This window comes from Sceloporus occidentalis, unplaced genomic scaffold (assembly GCF_023333645.1).
Source record: "Sceloporus occidentalis isolate IW3139 unplaced genomic scaffold, rSceOcc1.0.p SCAF_5, whole genome shotgun sequence".
NCBI lineage: Eukaryota > Metazoa > Chordata > Lepidosauria > Squamata > Phrynosomatidae > Sceloporus > Sceloporus occidentalis.
Window position 1 is genome coordinate 104,078,767 of NW_028316985.1, and position 23,945 is coordinate 104,102,711.

General features: G+C 40.5%; 1 protein-coding gene across 1 annotated transcript; it reads left to right on the forward strand.

Moving 5' to 3' along the window:
- Positions 1–744: 744 nt before the first annotated feature.
- Positions 745–14,517, forward strand: LOC149312616 (lactosylceramide 4-alpha-galactosyltransferase-like). The gene is made up of 2 exons (XM_089526929.1): positions 745–905; positions 11,936–14,517. The coding sequence occupies exon 2, from the start codon at positions 11,981–11,983 to the stop codon at positions 13,040–13,042; it is 1,062 nt and encodes a 353-aa protein (XP_089383055.1). The 5' UTR covers positions 745–905; positions 11,936–11,980; the 3' UTR covers positions 13,043–14,517.
- The last annotated feature ends 9,428 nt before the right edge of the window (positions 14,518–23,945 follow it).

Here is a 23,945-nt window from a genome sequence, read left to right on the forward strand (position 1 = left end):
GGTGTTCAGAGTATCTGCCATGTATATATTAACTTTGAACATATTTCAACTAAACTCATCTCTTTACCTGGAAAAAAAAGAGGTTGTGTGTGTCAGGTTTAGGGTCTTTGGGTGTTTAGAGTGACCTGGGGGTGTTTTCATGCAGCATGTGGGCTATTCTTTCCCTACCAATGATACAGAGGACATTCAGCTAATAATAAGCCAAGTCATAATTAGATTAGTCACATACAGCACCTTTTCATGCTGAAATCTGCTGAAATAGCAGGTCTTAGCCCCATAGTCTACACAAAACTTGCAAACTGGTATTCAGAACAAATTGCAACCAAAAAAATGCAGAACCAAAACTAAGCTGTACTACGTTGCTTTCTTGTTTTGGAGTACGTCTTCTGCAGAGAAGAATGGAGAAAGTGCTACTGTGCTCACTCAGGACCAAGAGCAACTTCTAGCAAGCTGTACCATTTTGTAAAAAATGTACTGTCAAGTGGGGTTTGACTTATGGCAAATCTATACATGGGAGAGTTGCAAGAGACCCAGTCATTAGAAACCTTGTCCAGGTCTTGCAAACTATGTTTTGCGCAGACACTTCCTTTATCGAATCAATCCCTCTGTAAAGAAGTCTTTATCTTTACAGTCTGTTCCACTAGCAACTTCTACATTATGTGGTTTTCCTGGAAACAGCCCCACTTTCTCAACTAATAGCTCCACCAGTCAAAGAAAGACACACGTTTTGCAAGAACAGTAGAATATGCTCTTCTTAGCAAATAAATTCTTAGCCATGTAACCTGGCTTGAAACAGGCAGTTGAAAGACCACCTATGCCAAACAGAAGGTTCCAGCGTCCAAGTTAAATTTTCGGCAGACAGGATTAGAAACTTTGGGTTTTATTTCTGGCTCAAAGACAGAGAGGTAAGTGATATCAGCATTTAATGTCAGTTACGGCTGGACTAATTTTTTCTTGCTGTTGTGTGCCTTCACTATCTGTCAGCTTGTTCTTGACTGATAGTGACCTGGCCTATCATGGTGTTTTCTTGGCAAGTTTCTTCAGAGGGGGGGTTGCCATTGCCATTCTCTGAGCCTGAGAGAGTGTGACTTGCCCAAGGTCACCCAGTGAGTTTACATGGCCAAACTGGATTCAAACCCTGCTCTCCAGAGTCATAGTCCAACGTTCAAACCTCTACACCATGGACAAATTTTCTTTCCCATTATCTGTAGCTTTCAGTGTTTTCAGTGTTTCACTGATTAGAGAACTGCATTACAAAATTTGGGGAAATGGAAAGCCTTAACTGTTCTAATTTGCCTACTAGTTTAGGGTGGTTTGTTTTAAAAATGTGAATCCAAAAATGTTTCTCTCTCATCCTTAATACCAGATAGAATATGGCAAAAGAATGCTATACTAGATTTATACTAGTATTCCAATGATTATTTCTTGAATTAGGTGTGTGTCTCTCTGATGTACCTGAATACTCAGGTACATTAAGGCCAAGCAACATATATCCTAGGGAGTTTAATTGTGAAATATTGCCCTGTTACCGACTGCCAAAATAAAGCTGCTTCGGGTCTCTTTGGAGGTATGCTGTTTAAATGATGCATGGGTCCTAAGAGTCCGGAGGTCGCGCCAAAGCCACACTCCATTCCTAAGCACTGGAGTGCAGCTTTGGTGCAGCTTCTGGATTCTTAGGGTGCAAGCATCATTTAAACAGCATACCTCCAAAGAGACCCGAAGCAGCTTTATTTTAGCAGTCGGTAACAGGCCATTGATAGCTTGTGGTAGGGCAGTTATTAGCTTTGAGCAACAGCTGCAAGATTTATTTTGGATGCCAGTGTGGTACTTTGCAAACTGGCCTGCTTTGGTTCAGAACAACTTGGAGTCAGTCTGTTTTGACTTGGGTCCTGAATTTGAATTGGCATTCAGAATCAAAACGTTCTTGTGTCTCATGGACTATCATGAGTAATCTAGAAATAATCTTTCCCTCCTCTTTACTATAGTTGAATGTCATTTTAAAATAATTTTTATTAAATATTACATATAAAAGACAACACAATATGCCAATATACATCAAAAATCCAGCAGTCAAACAAGACAGACAAACAGAGAACAAATAAACAAAAAGCATAAATAGATTTTTGTAGGTTTTTGTTCTAGAAGAGTTTACATGGCCACATAACCCAAAAAACCCACGAAAAACTATGAAGGCCATGAAAGCCTTCAACATCACATTAAAAAACATAAAGCTAACTCAAGCTTAATTATCTCTTTCTTCTTACCATACTTCCTGGCTATCTACATTTGCACTTTACTCTCACGCTATTCTGCCCCTTTACAAAATTATTTTGTTTCCACATTGGTTCTGATTCGAACTAATAGAAAATCATTCTAGTATTCTGCTTCCTTATATTTATCTCAATTTGATTATTGACTATAAAAATGAAAGAAAAAAATAGAAGATGTGTAGCAGAGAAGGATATAGATGTAGATATAAATTTTATATAACCTTAATCTAAAAGATTATTAATGATTAGTAATATTTCTAAATCTTATAACATAAGGTTGCTTATATATTAGGCATCCATTTTGAGAGATTGTGAGTCAATAGCCGTCCGATAAAGAGTATGTATTAGTTTTATCATTTTATACACTGTCGACTTTCTTTGTATTCTATTATATGCTTGTCAGCATAAAGGTGAAAAGGATTTCAGGGACTTGAAAGTATTATTTATTTATTTATTTATTTATTTAAAAATTAAATAGCTCAAAAAAATCTTTACAAAAGTTACAATTTCAGAAAAAGATTGGAATAGTATGTGATTATCACCTTGCTGGGGGATTTGGAGCTACTGGAACATACACCCATAAGAGGTTAGACTGCCCTACTATAAACTCATTCTGGCTTAATATTTTAAAGCAAGTTAAACAAGTTTGTAGAAGAGTGGAATCCTTGTTGGAAGTACATACAAGAAACAGAAGGATTGGCAACAGTTGTGGGTTTTGAATAATAAGTAATTTTTACCTATTTAGATGTAGAGCTATATTGATTGTTTTAATTCCAAATGTAAATTAAGAGAAAAGGTAACAAAGAGGGAAATGAAACTGAAAGACAGAAAGTGGGAAGTCACTTTTAAATGTCACAAGGGTGATTATATTGAGGTGGGGATGGAATGTAAATTGTAGTGGGAAGGGGCAGTATGTTTTATGTGTAAATGTAACTGTGTGCTATGTTGTCTAAAATTGTGTGATTTTAATTATTTTAATAAATTTATTAAAAATGTTTCAAAACAAGTTCCAATAATTGCTAAAACAAGATATTAAATATTGTCCTGGAGTGTTATTGTTACCCATTTATTCTGAAGAAAATAGACAGGTGAAACATAAAAATGTGATTGTTTTCCACATTACTACTGCTTGAATTGAAATCACTAGTTGTTGGAAAACTGGAAATGCTTCCTTGGATGTCTGGTGGAAGAGATCTATGGCTTTTAGAGAAATTGTGAGATAGTATGAAAGGAAATAAGGGACTAATAAGCCATGGCATTTTTTGTGGTAGCATAGTTTCCATTTATTGAATTTGTGAATACATTGCAAATTGTGAGACCGCTTCAGTCCCATCTTAGAGTCTGGAAGGAAGGTAAATCAGTCAACCAACCAGCCAATATTTATTTTTGAAAAAAGAATTTAAAAATCTTCAATGAACTGGGAGAATGTTGCAAGCAAAGTAGTCACTTCTGAGTGATTCAAGCCTCCCAGGTTTCAGATGAGTTCGGTAAAGGGATTTTTTTTTTGTATGAGAGAAGCCTTTTAATTTAGGGATCATCCATAAAGGGACTTACTTATTTCCTTATGATCCTTGTTCCCCAGGTTCCAAAAATGCTAGGTATATATGTGTGTCTGTGTGTCTGTGTGTGTGTATGTGTGTGTGCACATCTTCAATTCACATATTGACTTACACCAACTCTATGAATTTCATAGGGTTTTCTTGGGCAAGGAATACGCAGAGGCAGTTTTGCCAGTTCCTTCTTCTGAAATATAGCTTACAGCACCTGTTGTTCATTGTCAGTCTCTCATCCAAGTACTTAACCAGGTCTGACTGCTTAGCTTCCAAGATCAGGTGTGATTTGATGCATTTAAAACAAACAAACAAACAAACAAACAAACAAACTAGGGAGCATCCAATGAAATACATATGATTTTTTTTAAAAAGTGTATTTATACTTTTGATGTTTCATGTAATTCATTTACATTTCGTTTCTTATCCTCACCTTTTCTTCTACTTTATATGAGATATAGTGGGACCTCAGTATCCATGGGGGATCTGTTCTGGACCATCTCGAACAGATACCAAAATCCACAAATGCTCAAGCCCATGTTGTCCCCAATAGCGGCACATGCACATGGCTGCACCACCATTAGGGACAATGGGACTTCAGGTAAGCCTCCGTTGTCCCTAACGGTGGCATGGCTGTGTGCACACCCCACTACTGGGGACATTGGGGACTGTCCCTAATGGCAGCACAGCCATGTGCACACACCATCATTGGGGAATATGTAGGCTTGCCATCTGTGGATGTGTGAATCTGCGGATGGCAAGTCTGCAGATACCGAGGTCCCACTGTACTCAGATCCAGTAAACTGGTTTCTCCTTCCTTTTGATTCCAATCTATCTTTTTCTCTTTGGTCCCTCTTTCCTTTTTAATTCTTTCTCCTCTCCAATCCTTATGGTCTTGTGCTCAGTTGATTGCCACCTTCACTACCAGAAGTTTCAACTTTCCTGATCTTTATAGGATTTCTCAAATACTTTCTTAAATTTCTGTAGAAATTCACTTGCTTCATACACACACTTAATTTTATATCTTTCTTCTTTACGTCAAAAGTTGACTCCTCCAATTTATCCCAACTGAAGGATATTCCCCACTTTTTAGCATCACTACCAAAAAAAGAGTAATCTCTTCTCTTTCTCAATAGTCTTAGAGGGATTCCCTTCAGTATAATTGCCTACTTTTCATCAACCATTATTTCTTTATGGTGGTGGACAGCCAAAATCAAGTCCCTCATACTTTTCTTGATACATTGCATAATTATGTCTTCTGGGAGATTTTTCTTCTTGATGGTTATTGAACCTATTCTGTAGACACAGTCTGTTTCCTCCTCCATATCTTCTTCTTTCCATTGAAAACTTTTTGTCAATTGTTATCATTATCCTTATCATATTTTTACAGTTGGCCCTCCATATCCATGGATTCTTTCTCTATGGAGTCAAGCATCCACAGCCTGAAAATATTAAATATATATATATAAATTATGAAAAGCAAACATTGATTTTTCCATTTTCTATAAAGGACTCCATTTTATTATGTAGTTCCGTTCCTACCTCTTGGGTAGATTCCAGATGGTGCAGCTGGGAGATGTGTGCTCCGATAAGAGGGCGCTTACATCTGGTGTCCCTCAAGGAGCCATTCTGTCCCCCATGCTATTCAACATTTACATGAAACCACTGGGAGAGATCATCCAGAGACACGGGGTGCGGTGTTATCAGTATGGTGATGACACCCAGATCTGCTTCTCTGTGTCTCCGACTGATGCAGTGACTAGGGATGGCATCTCTCCTCTGGATGCCTGCTTGGAGTCGGTAATGGGCTGGATGAGGGAAAACAAACTCAGTCTGAATCCAGAGAAAACGGAAGTACTGGTGATAGGTTCCCCGGGTCCGGGTAGTGAGATTTGCCACCCTGTCCTGAATGGGGTCACGCTCCCCTTGAAGGACTCAGTTCGCAGTTTGGGTGTGCTCCTGGACTCGTCGCTCCACCTGTCATCTCAGGTGGATGCGACGGTCAAGAGCGCCTGTTATCAGCTTCGGCTGATACGCCAACTGCACCCCTATCTGGACCGGAGGGACCTTGAAACTGTAGTACATGCTCTGGTAACCTCTCAGTTGGGCTTCTGCAATGCGCTCTACATGGGGCAACCCTTGTACCAAACCCGGAAGCTTCAATTAGTGCAAAATATGGCAGCAAGATTGGTCGTTGGAGGTTCCAGGTCAGACCATATAACACCTATCTTGAAAGATCTTTATTGGCTGCCTGTTTGCTTCCGGGCTCAATACAAGGTGTTGGTTATTACCTATAAAGCCCTAGATTATTTCTGCAGTGAGGATGCAGCCAAAGAATTGCAGAGAAAAAGTTTAAGAGTACTCAAGGTAAATTACCAAAAATGAGTTTTGATTTAATGAAAAAATTAGAATTAGTGGATGCTTGGAGATATAAAAATGGAGACATGGATCTTTTTCAAGAATTGATATGCTATGGGTTTTGAAATCTTTAGTTATTAATACTAGAAAGGTAGAAACAGTGCCTTAGATATTATCAGATCATAATCTAGGTGCTGGATTAAAAGAACAAAGCATGGGTTTATATGGAGATTAAACGGATTGCAAAGTGAAACGTTTATGGGGAAATGTAAGAATATATATATATATATATATATATATATATATATATGAGAATTTAGATAAATGACATTAGAGTGGTGTGGGATGCAAGTAAAACATTTATGAGAGGATATTTTAGCCACTATAATAATGAACTAAAGAGACAAGAGAAGATGTAATTGATTTTGGATGAGTTGGGAAAAAAAGGAGGATGAATTAAAGTAGTCCCCAAGACTGCAATTAATCAACAGATTAAAGATTTAGAGAGGCAATTATTGAAATGTAAATGTAGGAAAAGATGAATGTAAATTTAAAAAAACTTGAAATCTGCAAAGCAAAAGAATTTTGAATTTATCAATATTTATTTGCTGTATATGTTAATTAAATTAAGAGAAAAGAAAATGTTTTTACTCCAAGAAATTACTTAGAAAGAGCTTGGGACTCCAAGGTTTGCTGACCTAGACCTTTGTTTCAGAAGATGTAGAATTAGCACTGAACTCTTAGAAGCAGCTGTGCCTGAAAGAGGTGGGCCACTAACAGCAATGGACTCCTTGTGAGCAAATGGCTCCTCCTGCGTAGGAATTCTTCTCCTGTGGATTTAATCTAGAAACATTGGTGGATTTGAACTTTGGGTGGAGTTCCGGCAGTTTTGGTTTAAAAGCCTATGTTTTAGGCTGAAAAAAATTCCTGGAAGAACTGTATACCATCAATGTTCTCAGTATACGGTGTTTATGTCTACTTAGCTCTAATGTGAGTAGAGCTCTTCTAAGTAGGCCTGAACCATGTTTGCTACGTTGACCATGTTTGCTACTTTGAAAACATGCTTAGCCTTGATGCTATTAATTATCTGCTATGTTGATTGTATCAGATTCTGAGAAACCTATTGACCTTGATCTTCGTGATCTGCTATTTATTACTTAGGTGGGGGGTGGTCAAAGTCTGTCCTGTCTGAATCAAAGTGGGTAGATAAGAGATAATAATGAGGGTGTTGGATGGTGTTGGGCTAGAAAACCTAGAAGTCCCAAGTGTCATTGCTAATAGAGAGGCATGCTTGGTGTTGCAATCTAACAATATCAGCAAGGGCTGCAGAGGGAGGAAGCTGAAAATGAATTAGGTTTGACATAATTTGAAAGAGGAAATTAGGAAAGCAGAAATTATGAAAGATTGGCATCTCCCTACCTCCTCCCTTCACCAGGATCAATAGAGAAGACATACTGAATTGGAGAAATGAAAGAGGATTTAAAGACTATGAACTGCTCTTGAAACAAAATTGGAAATTCCTTGCCTGCTCCTCCAAGAGAAAGGCAGGGAATCTATGGATCTCTGGTTATTGCTGGTATTGTTGGATTCCAGTTTCCATCATCCCTGGTTATCCCAATGGAGAGGGATGATGACAGTAAGAACTCATCAATATACGAGAGGTAAGGCCTATCAGAAGGTTCCCAGTCTACTCTAGAGACTGGAGAAGACCAGAAACAGGGAATAATGGTAAGATGAAGTTGTTCTAAGAACATCAGTTCCTCTGACAATTTACTGTGGAATAGTCATGCTTTGGTCATTCACTTTTTAGGGGGAATCTGAAGTTTCTGATCTTGAGCTCAAACTAATTTAACAATAGCTATCAAGGGGACTCTTTCACACTATACTGTTGTTGTGCTTTGATAATACTTTAACTGTCACGAATCCATCCTAATTGTCATGGTGGCTCAGTGGTTAAATGCCAGTACTGCAGCCATTCACAGCCACAAGGTTGTGAGTTCGATCCCAGGCAGGGCTCCAGGGTCCACTCAGCCTTGCATTCTTCCATAGCTTGCTAAAATGAGTACCCAGTTTGTTGGCGGCAATTAGCTTACACATTGTAAACTGCTTAGGGAGTGCTTAAGTGCACTGGTAGGCGGTATAGAAATGTTATTGCTATTTTGGAATTTGTAGTTTAAAGATGGGGGTACCTAGAATTCTCAGACAAACTGCTCTAGTGCTTCACCAAACTAGAAACTCCAGGATTTCATAGGATGCCCTAAACTGCAGCATTGTTTCTGTGTGGAAGATCTCAGTCACAATCAGAATTACAGAAAAGGGGAAAGAGTGTTTAATTCTTCAACCTGTTGCACAGTCCCAACAGAATTTCACTCCTCTCCTTGCTAACATTCTGGTCTGGAGGAAGGCCTGCCTGCCTATAAGATGTTGGATTTCCACAAATTTAACAGAACAGTCCCTGTACTGGGAGGAATGTGGAATATGAAATAATAATAATAATAATAATAATAATGATGATGATGATGGTTTCTTGCAGTGGATTAACAACTAACAACTTATGGATAGAGGTAAATTCAAGCAAGAAAAAAGTTACTGTTCTGACTACAATTCCTAGCATCCCCTAGTCAGCATAGCCAATAGGTGATTTGGGGTGTTTGGGCCCAATTGTGTTTCTAAGCTCTGTTAAATCAGTGGAAGTATCTCTTCTTTCCAGTTCCTTATTGTAGGCAGTACTGCAGGAGATGCTTAAATAAAATTCACATACATCTGTACTCCCAGGTTAGCTCTGGCTATTGCCCAAATGTGAAATTATAGATTTCTGAGACTGGGAGCCTGTCCTTTCAGAGATGTTGCAGCAGTGACTCAAACTGAAAGCACTGATTTGCTTACCATGATGCCTGCCCCAGCAATTCTTTGGGGACAAGAGTTGGTGATCTTGTACTCCAAAAATATGCTTTGAGCCACCACATGCACCCCATTATTGGGGGAGTCTGTCCAATATGAAACACCCTAGCAGCAGCATGGCCAGGTCAAGGTTTCATTTTTGTGAAAGATATTCCCAAGCATGATGCCACTCAAAGCAGCCACTGCCAATATATCTATCACTGAATAAGAAGCAGGCGAGTTTGCTCTAAACAGACAGTGGACCATCCTTGATAATACGTCATTGCTGTCAGTATGCTTTCCATCAGCCCTTGAACATGGAAATAGGAATTAAGAGATTTATACTCCTAGGCAGGCTTAGAACAGTCAACTATATATTGTACAACTGGAAAACTATTGCTGTGAGGCGCTTTGGCATTTAATCTACCTCATTCTGTTGTTGTTCTAAAAGATGCATTTAAGCATTATGACTCTGTATGCCAGTTGCCCATATACCTGTAAATGAGGAACATGGGGATTGGCAACCCTAAGAAAGCTTTGGCTGCTTCATTGTATGCACAACTGACACCTAGATTCTTTCTCTTGTAAGATAACCTGGCATTTTATCTTTTTGTGCATGGCATGACACCTTCCAGGATAATTATTTTGTTTCCTTTTCAATTAGTGTACTGGAATGGAAACATTGGTACATAAGAAGGATGTATGCAGGGAGGCAGGGAATGCATGAAATGGTTATTGAGAAAACATAATAGGATTTTCCTGCTCTGTAAGGGAAACTGGAAACTATTTTTATTGATGGTAATAACATTGGCAGACCTCACAGTTCTGCTCTTATCCTCTTGCCAATTTCCATTAGCAAGTCTATTTGCTTGGTACTGTTAGCTGCCTCTGTCAATTGTTTTGTGTCTGAATAAGATTCCCACGTCCACCTTCACCCCCAAAACACTTTCAACATATTTAATTTCCTTATTTTAAAGGTGTGCCCTCCATGTAGTGGGTAGTGTTTGATCATGTTGCTCTCATACCTCCAAGTGAACAACTTGACTGTTTCTTGTTGAGAGGCAAATGAACATTACACAATCACTAGGAATTCTCACTATTCCCAGGCCACCCCAGCTCTGAATTTGTGTGGACCTGGGGCCAAAGCAACAAGAAAGGAAACTTAAAGTTCCCTGAATCAAAATCACTCAGGTTTGTCAAAATGTGTTTTGGTTGGGGGCTCTCACAGAGATGGAAGAGGCCACAAGGGCCATCCAGTCCAACCCCCTGCCATTCAGGAACTCTCAGTCAAAGCAACCCTGACAGATGGCCATCCAGCCTCTGTTTAAAGACCTCCAGGGAAGGAGACTCCACCACACTCTGAGGAAGTGTGTTTCACTGTTGAACAGCCTTTACTGTCAGGAGTTTCCTCCTAATGTGTAGCATTCCCTGGCAAGCCCAGGGGATGCGACCCCTCCCAGGATAGCAATGTTTACTGAGATTGAGATGTGATAACCCCGCTGGCAAACCACGGGATTATGACTCGCCTTCTGGTTGACAGTGCTTTATCCATAATTAGATAAGCCCATGTTGATTCGGCTGAGCCAGTGTACACATCCTGCTCCCTTTGCTAATTGGAATTCTCCTGAATACACATTGGTCCCTGATTTCACAAATTGCCTTCTGATGTACTATGAGACAATGTAAACCTGATGTAACCCTGATGTGAATAAAAAGGGCTGGCCAAGACCTGGCCAGCTAAGTTTTGCACCCCCATTCCTGTCTCTGCGTCTCATTGCCGCGACACTAATGTTGAGGTGGAATCTCTTTTCCTGCAGTTTGCATCCATTGTTCCTGGTCCTGTTCTCTGGAGCAGCAGAAAACAAACTTGTTCCCTCCTCAATATGACATGCCTTCAAGTAATTAAACAGGGCTATCATATCACCTCTTAACCTTCTCTTCTCCAGGCTAAACATCCCCAGCTCCCTAAGTCATTCCTCATAGGGCATGGTTTCCAGACATTTTGGTCGCCCTGCTTTGTACATGCTCCTGTTTCTTGATGTCTTTTTATTCTTCTGTACTGCCTCAGACTAACGTGTGGAGCTAATGAGAAATGCTTAATTTGTATGTTATGGGTGGACAAAGTAACAATATAACTTCCAGGATCTTTTTTGTGGTCTCCAGTCCCCAAGGGGTCAAATTTTTTTGTTTGGCCTTCAACCCTTCTTCACCAAAAACTAGCCATAATGTCTCTATTCCACATTTGAGAGCAGAAACCATGATGTGTGTGTGTATGTACATTGGGCAGGGGGTTGTGTGGCTCTATCAAGTCTCCAGGGGGCCAGGCCTCTCAACCCCTAAAAGCCTCGGGTGCATGCAAATCATTTTTATTGTAAACAGCAGCCAGAGGGCTGGACTGTCAAAATTAAGAATACTTTTAATTTCACCAGAAAAGGAACAAAGTTATGCCTGGTAAAGTTACAATTGCAATGCAGTTTAGCCATGCTTTAATTATTACAGAATAATGTAAATGCAAGCAGCTAGTTATTTGTGACTAGTTATGTGCTAGATGTGGTAGAAACAGGATTCTGGAGGATATGGACCTTTAAATCAGCAGGGCTCTTCCTACATTCTTTCATACTGTATATGGTAAAGGGGGTGATGTTAGTGCAAATTAACCTCACCTCAATAATTATTCTAGATCAGCGCACCAATGTTATTAAACCACCTTGAGTCCTGTGCTGAGAGAAAGGCAGGATACAAACCAAGTGAATAGCAGGCAGACAAATAATTTGGGCAAAATTAATCTTAGTTCTGATCATGATAATTTTCTGTTCTAATGCATCCTTATTTATTAACAAATGTATTAATGCTTTTCTTTTCCTTTCTTTTTTGTAGTTCATTCTGGTTTCCCTCGGAGTTTTAAACTCTTGTGAGTAGACAATGTGGAAGGTGCCTGTCTGTATGCTGAAATTAATCCAAATGGCTTCAAACCACAAACTCTGGGTTCTATTTATCATCGCCTTTAAGTTCATGTCCTTCATTTCCATCATGTTTTACTGGAGAATTAGCCTGTATGCTGAAGACAAGAGACAGCACTACAGCCTGCCTACAGATGTTAAGTGTCCACATCTTCCTACTTCTATACCTAGCTGGCCTCCTCATTCAGCGAAGGACATATACTTTGTGGAAACATCAGGAAGAACTAACCCCTCTTTCCTGTTTATGTGTTCTGTTGAATCAGCAGCCAGAATTCACCCAGAATTAAGGATTGTTGTCCTTATGAAGGGCTTGGTAAACTATAACAATACTTTGCCAAAACATTTAGGCATTTCCTTGTTTAGTTGCTTCTCTAACCTTGAAATGAAACCACTGGATTTGAATGACCTTTTTTCTAATACCCCCCTGGCTAGCTGGTATTCACTGGCCCAGCAGAGATGGGAACCTTATTTCTTACCCATTCTTTCTGATGCTTGCCGAATCAGCATCATGTGGAAATATGGTGGCATCTACTTAGACACAGACTTCATAGTACTTAAGAACTTAAATAACCTCACCAATGTACTTGGTACACAGTCTAAATATCTACTGAATGGGGCCTTTCTCTCATTTGAACCAAAACACAAGTTTATACAGCTTTGCATGGAAGATTTTGTGGCTAATTACAACTCCTGGATCTGGGGACACCAGGGCCCCCAGCTCTTCACCCGCATGTTTAAAAAGTGGTGCTCTATCCGAAGCCTACAGAGTAGCACAGGTTGCAAAGGGGTCACTACTCTTCCACGAGAAGCCTTCTATCCTATCCGCTGGCAGGACTGGAAGAAGTATTATGAAGCAGTGAGTTCCTCGGAGCTTTCTAAGCTGTTTAAAAACACCTATGCAGTGCATGTGTGGAATAAGAAAAGTGAAGGGAAGCAACTTGAGATCACCTCTCAAGCATTACTAGGTCAATTGCATTCCAAATACTGCCCTTCTACATATAACTTAATGAAGACCTATCTGTAATGCAGTAGTACTTAGCTGTGAGCTGTTCATGGGCTCAGGAGCCCAAAGTCAACCCAACTGTTCAGCCATTGGCAGTTGAATGACCCATTCCTCATCTCCCCTAGAAACAGCACCTGCCATGAAGCAGTCGGGTGGCCAGCTCAAGGGTTTCAAAGAGTGGTTGAATGGCTGTCAGTTCCATGTAGATATTCTGAAATGAAGGATAGTTTTGTGAAATCCAACCAAGATTTACATTGTGTTGTGCAAACACAGAGGAATCTGTTTGTCTGGATATAAAATGAACAAACTAAAAACCTTCTGAAAGAAGAACGGCTACTTTGAAGACATAGTGTTTAAACCGCACCTGTAGAATTTTTCTTTCATGCCTTGAAGAATAATGGACTATGTGCTTTACAAACATGTTAACTTATCACTTAAGAATCTAATGCTTCTATTAATGTGCCTTACAACTAGTGATCTCAGTAATGTTTGTGTTTACTTGGCTTGAACACGTTCACAATGCTGTTCTGCTATATATTTTTTAATGAATTTAATGAAAATTTCCTCAAAAGTTCTGAAGGTCAGAACATAAATTAATTCCCCCCTTTCCTCCCTCCATCCTTGGTGCCTTATGTGCTCTTTATTATGAGAAAACCTAGTAGCACCCAGGATACTGTAACCTGGAAAATTTAGTTTCCAGGCTGTCTGATGTCCATACTAAAAACTTCCCCTAAGAACTACATTGCTCAGGATCCCTGAGACTGAGATGTTGATATTGCAGTGTTCAGGATGCCAATGATAGGGGGATAGTAGTATCTCAGACTCTCCTAATGTGAAGATTCTTCATCTCCACTGACAGGCAAGTAAAAAGGAACAGAGACCATGAAGCAAAGGAGTGGGAAATGAAAAAATAGGTTCATTAGCACGAACAAATCTTTTCTCACTCTTGTCAGTCTCACTAGAGATGGAAGAGGGGCCAGGAAAGGGGAAATCCAAAGGAAATTCACAATACGTGAAACTGATAAGATTATCTTTCAAGCTTTCCTGTTTCATTGGAAAACAGGGAGACAAGACAGGGAATGGTTGAGGAACTGGATCTCAAGCCATCTAATGCCCTAGTGCCCTGGGAAGAAATGGCAGAGACAGTCATGCTTCTAAATAATGATTGGAGACAGTTGACTCCATGAATTTGGTTAAATCATGAAAAAGTCATCCAAAATGTATATAAAATAGGGGCAAAGACATGTATTTCATATAGGAGATGGCTGGAGAACTTTCTGACCTCCAGATGTTGGTGAACTATTACATCCATCATTCCACACCACTTTCCAGGGGCCTATGGAAACAAGAGCCCCTATAAAGCCACAGGTTCCACAGCACTGAGACAGAAAAAGGATTTTCTCAGGTGCAACAAAAAGAGGAAGGCTGGGAAACAAAGTGGTAAAGGCATTTCCCTGTATGGCTACCCAAAAACAACAACAATAAAAAAACTTCTAGTCTGAGTTCATTTTAAAATCTGCATGTCTTTATTTCTCTCATGTGATGAAGCTTGTTTATTCCACAGTGGCATTTTGAAAATGATGAAGTCCCCTGGAAACTCTCCTGGGGATATAGTATTGTAACTTAGTCAGAAAAGCAGAAGGTTGAATGGGGAAATGGTAGCTCCTCTGTGGGTGGGTTTCACTTTCTGATTAGACAGCACTAAAGATCTTCAAAGATTTCTGTCATGGAGTTTAGAGAAGTTTCTTTACATCTGCCAGAAACCCTCAGCTAACATGGCCACTGGCTGGCTGAGGATTATGAAATCTGTTCAAGGAAATAATGTGATGCCCAGCAGAAGGAAAATATAATAAGCTTTGAAACTGTCAGTTGGCTTGTTTACCATACCAGCTTAATAGGACAGGTCCCCCCCCCCCCATGCCCCCTATTGACAGTTGGTTATGCTGCATTAGGACAAATACCACAACAATGGTAAGGATTAAATTACTCCCACGGCTTTGGGTAAATCATCTGTACATAGCTGCTGCAGTATCAAGTTCAAATACTGATTAGGAGCCAGATTCAAGGTTTCCCTGATGTCACTAGTTACAGGACCCCCCACCCCCACCCCATGCTAGCTAGCTCAGTACTTGAGATTTCTTGGCAAACATCTAGATGTATCTAGTTTTCTCAGAATTCTGTCCTGGTTTTTAATACGAGGGTGTGCATGCTAATGATGCCATGCAGATGTGTTCATTTATCATATTGCTGCCTGGAGCTTGAAAGGTGCCTTTTGGGGACTAGCCATCTCCTTTGCCAGTACTGAGCATTCTTGTTGGCTTCTGGGTAGTGCAATCCAAGATAGAGTTCCAAACTCTGCTCTGAAACTGTAGGTTCATTTTGTCATGACAAAGAACTGACCCAAACAAGGATGATGCTCACTAAAAAAAGTGAATTTGGTTGGTCCAATAACACAGCTTACCATGACCAATTGGAATTGCTTTTATCAAGAACAGTGGCTTAACATTTAAGAATTACTGTGTATGCCTTTGCAAAACAGTTCGTTTTATAGTTCACATGGTTTCAAAGCAATCAACAATTTGGTTGAGAATAGGGACTTCTGGAGGGCAATGGCATTAATGAAAGCCAGCATGGAGTAGTGGTTTTTATGTTGGATTAGGACTCTCTGGTAAGGTGATCAGATACCCTAACCACAAAGGAGGACAAGGCACTGTAAAATATAGGACAGCCAAGAAAAATGTAGGGCATTAAACATAAAAGCTACAAACACATATAAATATAAATTCAAAATTCTTAGTCATGCTCAAAATAGAGGACATTTTGAAATTTCTCCTGGATAGAAGTTTGAAACGTAGGATGTGTCCTGCAACAGGAGGATGCCTGGTCACTCTGCTGTCTGGGAAACCAGGGTTTGAATCTTCCACTCAGTCATGGAAACCACTAGAGCAAGTCACTCTCTTGTCTCAGAGGAAGATAAGGGCAAGCCTCCTCTGAATAAATTTTGCCAAGAAGACTGATGTTAGGGTCACCATAAATTGGGAGTTGACATGAAGGCACCATTAATAGTAGTGTTAATGTGTGCAAAAAATTCCTTAAAGTGTAGCAGTGCTTACAGCTGACTACTTTTATTAAGCAATTAATTTGAATCATTCATTGAATTTTACATAGGGCACAGACCAGAAGTGTATCCACAGTATATAATTGAGCACTTTGATACTTTTATTCTGCAATTCCCAGGATTTGTAGTTTTGGGGAGGAGTTAGGTGTTTCTGTTAGATATTTCTAGTGCTATAGTTTAGCAGAGGGAGTTAGAGAATTCCAAGTACCTCCTCAAATGATAAGTCCCAGGTTTCCATAGTATTGAGTCAAGGCAGTTAAATCTTATCAGACTACTGTAAATCTAAGGACTAATTCTCACTGAGTTCAGTGGGGCTTACTCAAAAGTCATCATGAATAGCATTGCAACCTGAGTTATCAAATGCCTTAGAAATATTTAACATTAAAACTCCTTACATATTAAAGGATGTTGTCATGAAACTAGCCGTTGCACAGCCTCACTTATCTGAATGGCCTAAGGAAATGACAGAAAGCGAATATATTTATTTATTTAGTATTATGGTTGTTGTTGTTATTCCTCCTCTCATCTTTATTTCCCCCCAAACTGGCATTCAAGGTGGCTTGAAGGCTGGCTGAAACACATGGCCTTACTCATTGATTTTAAGATCAAGTTATGTGTGTGCTTTTCGTGAACATTTTCAGCAGTGCCACAAACTCCACCATACTTTGGCAGTTGTTCTGTCATTTGAAAAGGATTCACTAAGAGTGACAGAACATAAGAAGAAGAATGGCTATGGAATGGATCTAATCCAGTGAAGGCAAAACTTTTAGGGACCGAGGCCCTATACAGACTGGCACTTTGTGCTGGCCTGTGGGTGGAGTTAGGGCACAACGTCTGTTTGCTGGATGCTCCAACTCCACCCCCAGGGTGCCATTTTGGCACACACCAGTCCACACGGCACATGCCATCTTGACACCTCTCCGGTGCTTCATCCACATGATGCAGCATCGAAGGGGCATCATAAAGCTGTGCCACCATGGCTATGGCATCCCTTGGAGATGCTCCGCAGAGGCCAGATTGGGGCCATGGCATGAGGTTGCCATGGCCCCGATCTGGCCAGTAAAGGGGCAGTCTGCATAGCCCCTGAGTGCCCAAACTCAAAGGTGTTCGAGCATCCATTGTTATCCTGTGCCAGGGGCAGAACATCTGGGGTGTGTGTGCGTGAGTTCCAGGGAAGGGACTTCCTCCCTTTGGGGCTGGGACTTCTGCCTTCCGGGGATGGGGTGGCACTTTTTCTTGGGTGGGACCTCCCCAGAGACAGCTGAAGGCCCGGGAGGGTGGTAGTGGGGAAAGTGCCTATTCCTCCTCTTCCCTCACCCTCTTCTCTATCCACATGCCCTCCAAAAATGGCTTTGCGTGCCAGAGAGGGCACGTATGCCATAGGTTCACCAACATGGATCTAATCCAACCAACTGTTCCCAAAGTGTTCTTTGATGCTCAAGAAAAGCCTAGAAGGGTGACAAAGGTGCAATGCACAGTCTTGCTTGTGTTTCCCTGCACCTGGTGCTCAGAATTCTGCTTTCTGCATTCAGCATTCTGCTTCTGATACTGAGGTGACAAATACTTATAAATCATAGCCATTGATAGCTGTCTTGTCCTGACATTTGTCTAATTCCCTTTAAAAACTGTTAGAGTTTTTAAAGTCGGAGACCTGATTGGCTGGGTTGTCCCAGGTCACTAATATAGGAACCCTTCTTCCCACTCAGAATTGGCTTTATTGGGACTCAGCAATGTTGTTATCCTGGCCAAATCTGACAAGTTACATAACACTGTGATAGAATCGAGTGGTGACAATAGAGGGTGCAGGGGGTCAGGTGACATCCCAGAAGAGGGGTGACACATGCTCGGGCCCTCCTCCCATTGCGTCCCTCTTGGGTCCATTGCGCCAGCAAAGGAAAGGGCTGAGCACATTCTTTTTGGCCACTACTGCCATCCCCACCCCACCGGGTGGCAGAATCCTGTTCAGTAGTTGAGCCATTATGATTTGAAATTGGCTATGTGACTAAACAAGGAAGAAAAGAACACATTTGAGGCTTATGTGGGGAGACTGTACTGAAATAGCAGGAGCAGAAACGGAAACAGAGAGCCCTTGCATACTACATAGTTATACTACTTTGATTCCACTTTAACTGTTGTCCTTTCCATTCTGTGGAATTTTGGGATATGCAGTTTAGGGACAGTATTTAGAATTCTCAGTCAAAGGCCTCTAGTACCTCAGAAAACTATACATCACAGGATTCCACAGGATGCAGCCATAGGAGCAAGAAGATTAAAAAACAAGAACAGGAATGCAAGATTAAAGAAATTTAGGGAAATATTTCAGCCCCTAAAATTAAGGTTTTGGGCTGAATGTTTAAAAAGGAAGAGAAATTGATTTAACTTTTATGTGCTAAATCCCTGTGACTCCAAACATTTTTTCCCCATACGTTTTTGAGAACAACAGTCTGGTTGCTTGCATGTTCCTTCAGAAAAGATCACTAGGTTTGCATTTATCCACATTCCTATTTATTCTTTATATTCCATAAACACAGCAAAGCCACCCATAAATTGTTTTTTTTAGGCAGGCCCCTCCAAGTTAAAAAGGTGGTTTGTTGCTTTTTTGTTTTGTTTTGTGATCACAATCCAGCCAATGACAATGGATACTTGTTTAAGATCAAAAAGGCCTGGGTCTTTCTTGTCTTTTCTAAATTTTGTCCCATCTCACAGAGTTCCATCCTTCATGCATGAAATAGGATTGGTGGAGGGAAGAGTTAATCTCACAAAGGTATGTTTACATGCAAAACAAGACAATGTTTTTATTAAAATAAATTGTATTATTTTTTGTAAAAAAGTAATATGTTCATTCAATTTCTGGATTAACACCAATGATTGTCTTGTCCACATTAAATCTGTTTGATAAATAAGAGCTTGGACCAATGAACTCTGCATATTTCATATTTTCAAATGTTTATGACCAGGAAAATAAATATTGTTTGTACTTTTCTGATTGCATTAAAACGTTTGTTTTCTGCCTGATGTCAAGATGAAAAGTGGACGCAACTGATGCAGGTCTACACAATGTGAGGCCTATCCCTCTCTTCAAACCCACCCCAGTAAAAAGCAGCCATGGTTGGTGGCCCACCAAAGATCAAGAAACCTGTTTTTCATCCTCACAAGATTTTGTAGATAAAAAAAATGAAGCACATGTGGCCAAACAACATCAGATCAAGTGATCAAGAAGGCAAAAGTTATTAGTGAGGAAGAACTACTTTTGAAAGTAGAGCTCAGTGTGCAACATTTGTAGTAAGCAAGGACAAAGGGGCAAAATGGAAGGAGGAGATAGAAACTGGGTCATTGGAAATGCAACTGAAAGAGTGGGAAGACAGAGGATTAATCAGGACAGTCCCTGCTAAACTGAGAGAGTTGGAGGGTATGGTTTTTGCTCCTAGCAAGTCACAAAATGCAGCTCATGGGATGTGTTTGGCTTGGCCATTCACATGTTCAGCAAGCCTTTGCTCATGGCTAGCATCACAAGATTACAGATAAAAGCAAAACTTTACTTTAACTCAGCCTCCAAAACCCTACCACTAAACCTGGAAGTCACAACTGAAAGTGACTTTTGGATACAATTTTAGGCCAGTTCTGTAGCCAGTGTGCAGGATGGCCTGCCTTCTTAGGGGGTGAGGAGGGAGGAATAGGCCCATACAGTTGCCCACCCTTGACCTATACATTTTATTACAAACTTGTGATGGTTCTTATCAAGGTGAATGGTTGGTAAGTGCAAGTCCCATGGGAAAGAGGAGATGACAATCCATGTGGTATAATGGTTTTGAGTATTGAACCAAGACTGTGGGATACCAGGATCCAAATCCCTGATTTGCTATGGAAACTCCCCAAGTGACCTAGGGCAAGTCACATTTTCTCAGCCTCAGAGGAAAACAGTGGGAAAGCCACTTTGAACAAATCTTGCAAAGAAACCCCCATGATAGGTTCACCTTAGATCATACAAGTTGAAGGCACACAATAAGAAGTTACTGTTTATGTTTTATCTACCATGTTACTGAAGGTCACATTACTGGGAGCAATTGAGTCTAGATGTTTACTTATTTCTTGAACAAACTGCTAAAGGTGTTCTTTCACACAACACTATTATAGCACTATCATCTACTTTAACTACAATAACAAGATCCTATGGAGCTCTGGCATTTGCAGTTTAAAATTATCAGCCAGTGACCTCTACTGCCTCACCAAACACAAACCCTAGAATTCTAGGGGATGCTGCCAGGCAGTTAAAATGGATTCATATTGGAATCAATGGTAATGGGAAAGGACCTAAGGACTTTGTCTTAAGGAGGAGTATAAGAATAAATTAAATCTAAAAGGTTGGCGAGACAGTTGCTTATATTATATTGATTTTTACTCACTCTTCTATAACTCTGTTTGGGCACTCTGATCTCCTTATGTTTACAACCTCATGAGGACAGGAGGGATGAAAACACTTTTCTGCCTTCTTTCTGGTCCCACTGATAAGTCTGGAGTAGAGAGCTTGCTGTACTTAGGCTCTCTGCATTATTTGGAACCCTAATTGTCTTTCTTTCTTTCTTTCTTTCTTTCTTTCTTTCTTTCTTTCTTTCTTCGTGAGCTAATGGAGTAGACCAGGCTTCTTACTCCAGACATACTCTCCAGTTCATGAACAGTGATAATGATGCTGAAATGGAGTATGGCACTAGCATGCTCTTCTCCAATGGCAGTTGATGGAAAGTAAAGAATTCTCCTAGGGCAGCGGTTCTCAACCTTTGGATCACAACCTCTTTGGGGGGTCAAACGGACCTTTCACAAGGGTCACCTAAGACCATCGGAAAACACATATTTCAGATGGTCTTAGGAACCGAGACATTGCTATTTTATGGTTGGGGGGTCACCACAACGTGAGGAACTGTATTAAAGGGTCACAGCATTAGGAAGGTTGAGAACCACTGCCCTAGGGTTTTACTCTGAATTTTAACAGAGTGATTCAAGACGTTATATTGGGGTGTGTGTGTGTGTGTGTGTGTGTGTGTGTGTATTTAGATTTCAGCACCTTGGATAGTTTTTTTTTTACTAGATCTATTATTTCAGGGCATGCTTTACAAGTTTCATAGGCAGAACTCCTCAACTCCCTGACTCACCATTTAGCAACTACAGCCTCCTCCATGGCCAGTCTATGGCTGGTAGAGAGTTGTTTGGAAGGATTAGAAAAAAATCTGGCTATGTCTGTGTAGTGAGACACAGACTGGTGATGTTATTTGCTGACATCCACTAGAGATCTTAGCAGATGATGTATTTTTTCTGTATGTGGCTATGGGCACAATCCCTTTTGCTCTTCCCCAGTCACTTGGAGGGAGATATCACAGGCGGACTACTTATATGAAGGATCAGAGTGCTACTGTTAGCAGGAGTTGATAAAACTGAGATAGATGACCCATAGGTCTGCCTTAGCATATGGCAGGTTCATGTCCTCTAACATTTCACAGATGAAAACTGGGACACATTTGGCCAAATAATATCAGAGTGTGGCCAAGATGGCAAAAGTTATTAGTGGGGAGAGCACATAAACTAGGAGGGGTTGCAGCAGTTTGCTTTTTCCTGAGCCTACTGGGAATGACTTGATTCCACCCCTTGCAGAGCTCCCCTTTGCTGTGTTAATTGAATGGAAACTACTTTTGCACTTTGAACTCAGTTTGTAGCAACTGTAGTAAGCTGAGGATGAAGGGGGAAGAGGGCAGAGGAGAGAGAAACTGGGACATTTTTTAAAGCAGCTAAGAAAGTGAGATGACAGAGGATTAACTGGATCTGCCTTGCCAAACGGGGACAGTTAGAAAGTGTGCAGCTTTTTATATTCCTAAGGTAAAGTGACTGTCTCAGGCCTTGTCTGTACTGCAGAAGTAATGCAGTTTTATACCACTTTGACTGCCACTGTGCTATGCTATGGAATTCTGGGATTTGTAGTTTGGTGAGACATTTAGCCTTCTCTGTCAGGGGCTCTGGTGCCAGAACAAACAAGAACTCCCAGGGTTCCATAGGATCAAGCCATGGCAGTTAAACTAGTGTCAAACTGCATTAATTATGCAGTGTGGCAGCAACTTCAGTTAGCAGGTACAAGGGAGCATCTCTGATTTCCATCAACACTTTCTAGAGCATTCCCTTGTCTTCTTCCTCATGAATGATGTATGTAGTGCTAACACAGAGACTGAGAGAGATTCTAGGCAGAAGGCTCCTTATGCTAGCAATTGTGCAGGTTTCTGTCTGTCATTCTCTCCTTAACAGTTTTTCCATGATAAAGAAAAAAAAAAAGGTGAAAAAAGTAGCAGCAACCCAGAGAGGGTTTCAAACGGAAGACAGTGTTATCTGAAGCCTCCATAACTTGCAGTGAAGGAGGCAGGACATCGATGACATGTTTAAAAAGCTTCATTTGAGATCATTCAGAATCCTATGTTACATTTGTATGCTAGCACAGACATCAAATCTTGCAGAGAATGGTAGACTGATGCCCTCAGGTGGCGTTTATGTGAATCAAAGAAGAGAGACTGGTTCTGTTTCTGTGAATTCACAAGTCAGAAACCCAGTTCTGATGTTTTAGATTTTTTTTTTTTGGTTTTGTCTTTTACCAAAAAACAAAAGCAACCAGAGATGTGTCATTTTAGCTTATTAGTTAGCTTATTGTTATCTATTGTTAGTAATGATGATTATTATTAACCATAAGAAGATTAACAAAGGGGAGAGTGGCCATGAAAGCACTAGAAAAGCTTCTAAGATGCAAAGTTATACAACTGAACATAAAAGTCAGAATCATACAAGCCATTGTTTTCCTTATTACCATGTATGGATGTAAAAGCTGGACAGTTAAGAAAGAAGACAGGAGGAAAATAAATTCATTTGAGATGTGGTGCTGGAGAAGAGAATAATGCGTACAGCCAAAAAGACAAACAAATGGGCCCTAGATCAGATCAAGCTGGAAATCTCCCTGGAAGCCAAGATGACAAACTGAGGCTGTCGTACTACAGACACATAATGAGAAGGCATGATTCACTGGAAAAAAACAATTATGCTAGGAAAGGTGGAGGGAAGCAGAAAGAGAGAAAGGCCACATGCTAGATGGATGGACTTTATTAGGGAGATTATGGGTATGAATTTGCAGTAACTAAGCAGAGCAGTGGAGGACAAGGAGCCTTGGAGATGTCTTATCCACAGGGTCACCAAGGTTCAAGATCGATCCGAGGGTAGTTAACAGTAACAACATAAATTGTTTAAATATGTCTTTTTCTTCCTCAAGAAATCATTGAAACAGTTGGGTTTCAGGCTGGGACATTTGGATGATGCATGTGTGGATGCTCTTTTTCTGCCACTGTGGGGAGTGGTATATCCTTCCTTTCTGCACTGCATTGAAGGCCTGCTTCCTGACTTACTCCGAAGCCCCAAAGATTCCTCATATTGGGATTCTATGCTTCAAGGTGAACAGGCAGGATTAGAGAAACGTCTTCTCCCTGAGCCAGATGCACAATGTTTAAACAAGCACAGAGACCAGCTGGAAGACCGCTTCCCCCCATCTCACCACTGACTTAATCATTTGATGTCCAGCTAGGGGGTAGCTAGACCTTTTCCAGTCCTGCCTGCTCACCTTGAAAAGTGGAAGGCCATGTGAGGTGGGTAGTAGTATATGGCCCAGCATAGTGTAGGTCCACAGCATAGTTCAGGGTTTCTGAGGGGATGTTTAGTTGGGGCCTGTGTTTGTTTTCTAATTTTATTCCATTTGATTAGTGTGATTCCTTTTTTTTTTTGCTACTTTTC